The 8,711-nt window shown below is 41.3% G+C and overlaps 1 protein-coding gene across 2 annotated transcripts; it reads right to left on the bottom strand.

Moving 5' to 3' along the window:
* Positions 1 to 283: 283 nt before the first annotated feature.
* LOC310874389 (uncharacterized protein) lies at positions 284 to 8,247 on the bottom strand. 2 transcript variants are annotated; one of them, XM_083787166.1, is made up of 9 exons: positions 8,111 to 8,247; positions 7,707 to 7,826; positions 7,515 to 7,589; positions 7,190 to 7,303; positions 6,415 to 6,537; positions 5,616 to 5,769; positions 2,403 to 2,480; positions 1,197 to 1,431; positions 284 to 682 (listed from the first exon to the last, which is right to left on the bottom strand). In XM_083787166.1, the coding sequence occupies exons 1-9, from the start codon at positions 8,145 to 8,147 to the stop codon at positions 521 to 523; spliced, it is 1,098 nt and encodes a 365-aa protein (XP_083643292.1). In that variant the 5' UTR covers positions 8,148 to 8,247; the 3' UTR covers positions 284 to 520. The 2 variants fall into 2 exon arrangements, with proteins under 2 accessions (XP_083643292.1, XP_083643293.1); XM_083787167.1 differs by having other exon boundaries at positions 7,521 to 7,589.
* Between the last annotated feature and the right edge of the window lie 464 nt (positions 8,248 to 8,711).

Raw genomic sequence — 8,711 nt, 5'->3', positions numbered from 1 at the left:
CAAACTGTAGGCCTACATTGTATTCTACTTACATGTATATCTGTGGATAGATCATCTAAATTGTGCCCATTATCATCGGTAGCTGTAATGTAGCATATATTTAAAGCTGCAACCCATAACTTACCGTTTTTCACCACTGTGAACAATGACAGCTTTCTCAAAACCGCACAAACAAAACTGAAAACCTCACACAAAATGCTAACTGTTGCACAGAATAAATGGAACTTGTGTTTTCATTCGGTACACTCAACCATATTTTATAATGACACACAACTAAGCAGCGCTACCAAGCATTTACAGTACACTGAAGTGCAAAATTGAAAACACAATCATGACAATGACTCTGGAGAATGAAACCATTTTCTCCTTTTGTAAAATGACTCGGTGTAGGACTACTTTTTTCACAGTCAACCATAAAATAGCACACAGATATGCAGCCGAAGATTTTATATTTCATTTATGTATTTATTTTACATTACTGTAACACCCCACCCCCCCACCAACCTTCACAATAAATGATTTAGGAATCACACCTCCGGTTTCTGTCTGGCCAGAGGGCCTCATCCACATCACAGGCAATGTTCTCCCTCTCCAAGCAGCGTTGGAAGAAACGCCTTGAGTGGCGCATGAAACCCTGACAGGCCTCAACACTCACGTCGCCACAAGCCTCGGCCTCCACGACCTGAATGTTTAGAGATTTTCAATTGAATATTTGTGTGTTGTAGGTCGATGCTTTGAGATTTTACGTGAGAAGTGTGTGCAACAACTGAACATTGTGTGTAGTGTTTGGACAACAAGGTGATGTATAATTGACATCAGAGTGTAAAGAAAGTCTAATGCAGATAAGGGAAGTGTGAAGTAGTACCAAATTGGGTCAAGCGATTAGGTACCAAGTGAAGGTTGTGAAAAACTTCTCTTTTTGTGTGTTAACAATGGTGAAAAAATAAAGAAATATATTTTTTAATTTTAACCAATCTCTGGTAGAGTATGTTAATACATAAATATTCTATTGAGAGGACCACTACTAGCAAATATAGGCCTACATTGAACTAGTATGCCTAATTATGGATTTCATATATCTATATCATAACAATGTAGTGCCGTTTTGGGCTGCAGTGCACTGAGTTTTGTATAGAAACTAATTTTCAAACCTAATTTTGAAAACCCTGATAGTCGGTACAATTTTAGTCCCGGACCTTGCTTTTCCAGATCACCAGGAACACCAGGACGGGAATTAGACTGACGGGGAGCAGAGTGAGCACGACCACCACGCTGTGCGGGGCGTCGGATAGCGGCAGCTCCTCCTCGGAGCAGTTGTAGAAGTACTGGGAGTGTATGTAGAGGAAGAAGTCTTGAACGCTGGGGTTCGGGTAATAGCAGCCCAACATGTCCGAGAGCTGCTCCATGCAGTATGTCATCTTGTTATACGGCCTGGTGAACAGATGGGGGGGGGGGGGGGGGAGTGAATGATGATTACAGTAGTCTTTTCAAAGACAGTGGATAGTAAAGGGGTTCTCAACGTTTTGGGCTATGGGGACACCCAGAAATGCTTTTTCCATGTCTCGTGACCCCCACCCCCAATGATACAAATTGACCTCTACAATTAACCTTAAATATTTAGAGAAAATACATGCACCGTAAATAAATGCTGAAACCACTTCACCACTTTTCAACCTATCTTCATATAATCACTAATAATCATGTAAAAATGGATCGCAATTATTTTCTACTCGGTCTGTGTCTCATAGGAGGGCTGTGGCCTGTGGGCAGTTCAGAAACCGTCTTCCAGTGACATCATCGATGGGGAATACAAGCTAATAAAAACGGCAGGCTTTCTAGTCCTGAGAAGTTGCAATGCGAAAATGGAAGCCATCGTTCTCACGATAATGAAGATCTAAACACTTGTTTAACCCATTCTGACCTGAGATCAGATTCATACGAGGTTTCCACTGGACACACACTGGTCTGATTAACCCATTCTGACCTGAGATCAGATTCTAAAAAATGTCAGTCGTTCTTCGATTTTTCAAAAAATAGCAGACCTACAAGCTCGTATCGCGCCACTCGGTGGCGCGATATGAGCTTGTAGATCTGCTATTTTTCAATAGCTAAAGCATAACATGATGCTGACACCAAAATCCCGTTCAGAATGGGTTAAAAAAGAATCTGCCTAATGATGATGTCACTGGAAGACGGTTTCTAAGTGAGTCCTATTATATGAAGTTAGGTTGAAAAGTGGTGAAGTGGTCCTTTAAGGAAAGAAGGAAAAAAGCTAAGATAGTTTTTTTTTAAATATATATATATATATATAATCTGGGGACCGCCCAAAATAAATTGGCGACCCCCGAGAGGTCGCGACCCCCAGGTTGAGAACCCCTCTATTGAATAGACATCCAACCAACCCAAGTCTCTCTGCCACTCCGTCGTCGTCGTCATTCCCATCGTCACCACCGCCCTTCCCATCCTTTCTCATCACCTTCCTGGAGGACATAAAGGTGTGGATGAGAAACAACTTCATGCAGCTAGACTGACCTTCCCCTCTCACCGGTTGTCACTAAACCTGGGCATAAAAATGGACCTTCACCTGAACTTTGAGGCCCACATCAGACATCTGTGCAAAACATGACGTCCTTCTTCCACCTCAGAAACATTTCAAAACTCATGCTCACGCTATAGCAGATTACGAAAAACGTGTCCACACCCTCGTCTCCTCCAGGTCGGACTACTGTAATGCACTTCTCCTCGGGATCCCCATCCCTATAGCAAGAGCCTCCAAAGGCTATATTACACTTTTTTTTTTTAAGATTTTGGGTCTTTTTGCCTTTATTAATACAGTAGCTTGACAGGAAATGGGAGAGAGATGCGGGGGAAGACACACTGCAAAGTTCGTCGGCATCGGGACTCGAACCCACGACACACTGTCATGCTGGATTAAGCGGCCCAGGCCTATATTACACGTTTTGAAAATAATATTATTACTTTACTTATAACCTACGAGGCTACGACCAAACGTAACTTGTTACACTATACTCAAGTCAGTATTTGAATTTTACATTACACCCCACACAATAATTGCATCCTTTCAACTCAAAAATGGCCTACAACACTAGCAGTTTTTCCTGTAATGTCTGCAGCCTACACTATATAGCAGTGTTTTCATCTCTCAAGCTAACTTGCCATTCCGCATCAGATTATTTGCACACACATATACACATATACATGCATGCATCGTTTCCATATCAGCTCTAGACCCAGACTGGATCGGCAGCCTGCGATGTCTACCCATATAGCTGGGTATAGCGACCAAAAACATTATACTATCGCGGAATGAACGCGCAAATCACTTTTTCCACGAAGGCTCCTGGGAAAATAGTAATATTATAACTCGAAACGTAAAAGTAATTCCTTATATTACTCGTTACTAGAAAATGTAATGATATTACTTTTTTCCCATTACTTTATTTTATTTTAGTAATTAGTAGGCCTATACAACATTTGAATCATGTACATGATTAAGATCCATAAAACCCCTTTGCTTTACTGTAAGATCTTGCATAGTGCAGCTTTAAATGTTACAATCTATCATTGAACTCTTTGTTCTGTGTTCATCCGTGTCCTTGACATTGACATTGAAAGAGCAACAGAAAAAACGCATGATACAACTAGAAAAAGTGCCCTTCTGGGCACAGGTCTCCACCAGGAGGATAGGAATATTTAGGAGTAATATAAACATGTTTTTTGTTTGTTTGTTCCAATCTTTGCCAATCAGGAATATGGGAAATGGTGCAGATCCGTGTTGATGGCACGCATGCACAATCCACCTGTTGGTGGCGCTATAACAGGGCAATGTGAAATGGGTGGGCTATATTCCTCAGCCTAGTAGGAAAGTGCGTGAAAGATTTCACGTGAAATTGCACGCTGCGTTCATGATTTGAGGTTTTTTGTTCAAAACAGGCCAATCCTGCAAAATTTGAAAGCCAATGTTAGCCAATTAGGATGGAATATGAAATATCAGACACATCCGTCTTGAGCACATGACTATGGAGATACTGTGTAACGATTTGCGGGATTTTTGGACAAAATCTGTAGGTGTACTGTGCAAAAACTTGTTTTGCACAAAGCGGCCTCCTGGTGGCGCTATAACAGGCCGTTCTGGAAATTTTGGGGCAGAGGTTCATCGTTGGCATGCAGGGAGTGTGTGTGCAAAATGTGGCATCGACCGGGTTAACGGTGGCCGAGATTAGCTTCTAACGGACGGACGGACACACGGACACACGGACACACGGACGGACGGACGGAGCGCAAAACATACTCTCTCCCCATGCCTTCGGCCTGGTGGAGACAATGACACATGCCAGTGTATTTTTAATGCTGAATGCATTGCAGGAAATAGCTGAAGTGTGTGTGTGTGTGTGTGTGTGTGTGTGTGTGTGTGTGTGTGTGTGTGTGTGTGTGTGTGTGTGTGTGTGTGTGTGTGTGTGTGTGTGTGTGTGTGTGTGTGTGTGTGTGTGTGTGTGTGTGTGTGTGTGTGTGTGTGTGTGTGTGTGCTCACACATCACATCACAGAGAGAGAAAGAGAGAGAGAGAGAGAGAGAGAGAGAGAGAAAGAGAGTGTGCGCATATTACAAAACCATTACAAAAGCTTTTGGTCTCGTCTCACTGCATTGTTTATGTTCCTTAAAGTGTGTCGGAAGTATCCATCACCAACTACTATTACGGCGGCGTGCCTCTGCCAACGAAATACAGGCGTAGGCTAAGTGTTATACCGATGGGCGATGGCCCCTTCCTTAGGCCCACCCTTTGACAAAATGTCTGCTTCATTAAGTCCTATTCTTTTCAAACAGGAAGCAGCTCACAACTCACTTATAGAAGGAAGGCTGAAACAGCAGTGAATGATCGATAATAATCACCAAATCAAAACCTAAACACACTCAAAATCATTCCGATGTGCTTGATGACATGAAGGAATCAATATAATTTGTTCACCGTAACATTCATTTAAGGACTTTCAACCTGGCCATGTCATTATAGTTTCATTACAGTTCAATTGTTTGAAAATGGGGGAAATTTGCAAATAACAAGCTGCATGTTTTGTAGCTTGTTATCTGCAATGACTGAGGAGGAGAACAAATAGTTGTACTCATTAACCCTAAAAGATTTAACAATAAAGCTTCCATGACACTGTGAGCTCATAGATTTACTAATTTTGCTATTTTTGAAAAAGTTTAAAGCTATGAAATATGGCTGAAGTTTAGACCTCTCTCTTTACTTTCAAATTACTAAAGTATGTATATTCTTTCTCCACACTGCCACTGCATGCTATTTCCACAAAACTCACATGCATTGTGTGCTTCTGCTATCTTCGCTGTTCTTTCGCGTGACAATTACAACAAAGTATATAATAGGACACTCATTTACAAAACAAAACATAAAAAGATGAAACATGGACATAAAAGGTCTCGTACACAACAGCGACAACCTGTAATCTTGTGATGTGACAATAAACTTGAAGTTTCCATACCAGACACACACACACACACGCACACACGCACGCACGCACGCACACGCGCGCGCACACACACACGCACATGCACACGCAGACAGTAATAACTCACCCAATGATGTATTTTAAATCACACCAGTGTTGTTTGCTGTAAGACAGCATGGACTGGTGGAACTTGTCACCACAAATCATGTGGCTGTACTCCACCAGCAGCTGCTCATTACAGTGTGTGGGATGATGATACTGCTCCTGGTCCTGAAATCTCTCTGGAACCAAACATAATGTCATGTTTGACGTTTGCTGTGCAATAAGAAGAAGGGCTGTTCCGTGACTTTGACACTTTCCTTGGAGTAGAAGGGTATATCCCAATATGGGCTCAACGCTGTCTGAGTAGGCTACAACCTTTTTTTAAGCGGTGCCATTGAACAGCAATGTGTGTCCCATATGTATGTATGTCCCTATGTATGCTTACTGTAAATCGCTCTGGATTAAATTGTAAATTGTATGTCCGCTTGAGTACCGACAGCTGCAGTACTGCTGGGTGTCCTAAAGAGTCACTGTTGAGCAACCTACCCCCCCCCCCACACACACACACACACACACACACACACACACACACACACACACACACACACACACACACACACACACACACACACACACACACACACAGCCTGCACCGCTCAGTTCAGACAGCTCTGATATTTACCTTCAAATAACACTGAGTATTTTATTGTGAACCTTCTTTAGTAGGTTGCAGTTGAGCTGTCAGAGAGTGAGATCATGAACAAACTACCCTAGAACTTTATATTTTAAGTTTCACACATGGATGACACAGCCACGTAATGCATATAGTTTTCATTCATTGTTTTTTTTCACCATGAAGAATAGATTTTAAGATATCATCTCACCATCATCTTCTGTGGTGATATTCATTGTGTGATTGGTCGGCAGGCCCAGCTTCTCCTCCAGTTCACTCAGTTGATCTTGGTAGTTTGTGGTTGTGGATGGATCACCGCTTGATTTGATGGAACCTGCAAACATAATTCATCCAGATATTAGAGCATGACTTTTCTTCTTCTTTATAATAGTTTTTTTTATTGGGGACAAATAAATAGCATATGGCAATTAATAATAATAATAATAATAATAATACAACTTTATTTGTATAGCACCTTTCATGACATGAAATGCAGCTCAAAGTGCTTTACAGAACAATGGAGAATAAAAGAAAAGCAAGGCAACGACAAAAAACAAGCAGTAATGCAATACAGTGAGGACATGAATAACAAAAAAAATAAAAAATAAAAAATAAAAAATAAAAGATCATCTAAAAGCAATGTTGTAGAAGTGGGTCTTGAGCTGAGCTTTAAAAATGTCTACAGACAAAAGTCATTGCACATCGTGTCACCCATATTCTTTTACCAAACAATAGGCCTACATCACAAAAAGAAAAATCTTGATCTTGACAGATTCTCTACTAAAAAGACACACAATGCATGCCATCTGCTGCCATTAAGGCAGCAGATGGAAATAGGAAATACAAAAATACAAATAAAATAAAATTGATGTGTTCAAATGTACACAATGCATACTGTCTCTGCCACTGCTGCCACTTAGCTCATAACTACAACTTTGTTTTATTTATCTGATACTTCAAGTTTTACTTTGAAAATATCATCTCACCCTCATCCTCTGTGGTGCTGTTCAATGTCTGATTGGCTGGCAGTACCCATTTCTCTTCCAGTTCAACCTGATCTTTGTAAAAACTGGATGTCTCATCGTTTGATTTTATGGCACCTGCAATTTATCCAGAGAGTGACTTGTTATTATCATCATATGATGATGATGATGATAGTTTTCTGTGAATTGTTTGTTTCAGATGTTAGTGTTGGATATTTTTTTCATTCTTTCTTGACGTTTCGGAACATGCATTTATATCTTGAGAAAACAACTTATGTTAATGTTTTTGTCTGCATGTTAAAAATCTATATAAATGATATCATCTCACCATCACCTTCTGTGGTGATGTTTAATGTCTGATTGGTCTGCAGTTCCAGTTGTCCCTCCAGTTCAGTCAGCTGATCTTTATCAGAAATATTATGAAACATATTTTCAAGAAAAGGAAAGTAATATTGTGGTGTACGTAATGTGGTTTTGATTTAAAAAACTAGAAGCTAGAGTAGGAAGAAGCTCATCTTACTTCCATCCTTTACGGATATATTGAACGTTCGGTTGCCAAGAAGCTCCAGTGTCCCGTCAAGTTGGATAATCTCTTCATGTACTCCATCGGTCGTGTTGTCTGCTGGCAATCCCACAACTCCTGCATGTGGGGATGCAACAGCTGCATTTATTAAAGAAGTTACATTGACCAAACAATGAGAGCGGTATTCCAGAGTAGCCCAGACTGTTCCTTCTACCAGTAGAATGGCACCGGCCCATTGTCCTGATAGTGGCCTATAAGCACTATAGCAGCATCCCAGTGAGCACAATAGGGTCTGTTGGAAATCATGTCAAAAAAACCTTTCATAAACTTCCACAGGAAGCCTGCACTTCAAACATTTATAAATAAAGTGTGTATTGATGGAGCGGGGGTACAGTACATACCTAAGATGAAAGCCGGGAACAGCAGGTACAATAGCATGGTGTCCAGTGGTGAGGGGAACAGTCACTAACCTCTGAGGCCAGTCACTGACCCATGTGTCAGCCTGGATGACTGTCTTCACCAGCCCCTCAGAGCCAAGTGGGTTAAGGAATAAGCCCAGCCCTGTTTTTGTTGGCACGGTTCACAGAGTGTGTGTGTGTGTGTGTGTGTGTGTGTGTGTGTGTGTGTGTGTGTGTGTGTGTGCGCGCGCGCGCGCGCGCGTGTTAGTGTTTTCTGACGATGCTGGTGTCCTTGATGAAGACATGTAAATAAAGGGCCTAACGAAGTAGGCATAACAGATATGAACTACAAAAAGTGCCCCTCGGGGCACAGGTCTCCACCAGGCCAGGTCAGGTTGTGGCCTCCTGGTGGCGCTATAATGTGAAAAGGGTGCCATTTGTTCTTACACCTTTGATGGCAATTGGATGATTTGAGGCATTTTGTTCCAAAAATGTGTTTTGCAAAAACCCACCAGTCGGGGATAGATTGACTACAAAAAGAACGGATGACGGAGAGAGTATAAAAGTATAAAATTACATTAATTTAATTTTGTCTCATTTAGTT

The sequence above is a fragment of the Protomyctophum parallelum genome, assembly GCF_964188405.1.
Source record: "Protomyctophum parallelum genome assembly, chromosome: 17".
Taxonomy (NCBI): Eukaryota; Metazoa; Chordata; class Actinopteri; order Myctophiformes; family Myctophidae; genus Protomyctophum; species Protomyctophum parallelum.
Note: the sequence above shows the minus strand (reverse complement) of the source record. Positions and strands in the feature narration are given on the sequence as shown.

Coding starts and splice junctions, on each gene's coding strand:
- LOC310874389 (XM_083787166.1), bottom strand. CDS start 8,147: ATGCTATTGTACCTGCTGTTCCCGGCTTTCATCTTAG. Junction 5,770..6,414: donor TATCACCACAGAAGATGATG/GTGAGATGATAT, acceptor GTTTGGTTCCAG/AGAGATTTCAGGACCAGGAG. Junction 2,481..5,615: donor GATTTAAAATACATCATTGG/GTGAGTTATTAC, acceptor TATGTCCTCCAG/GAAGGTGATGAGAAAGGATG.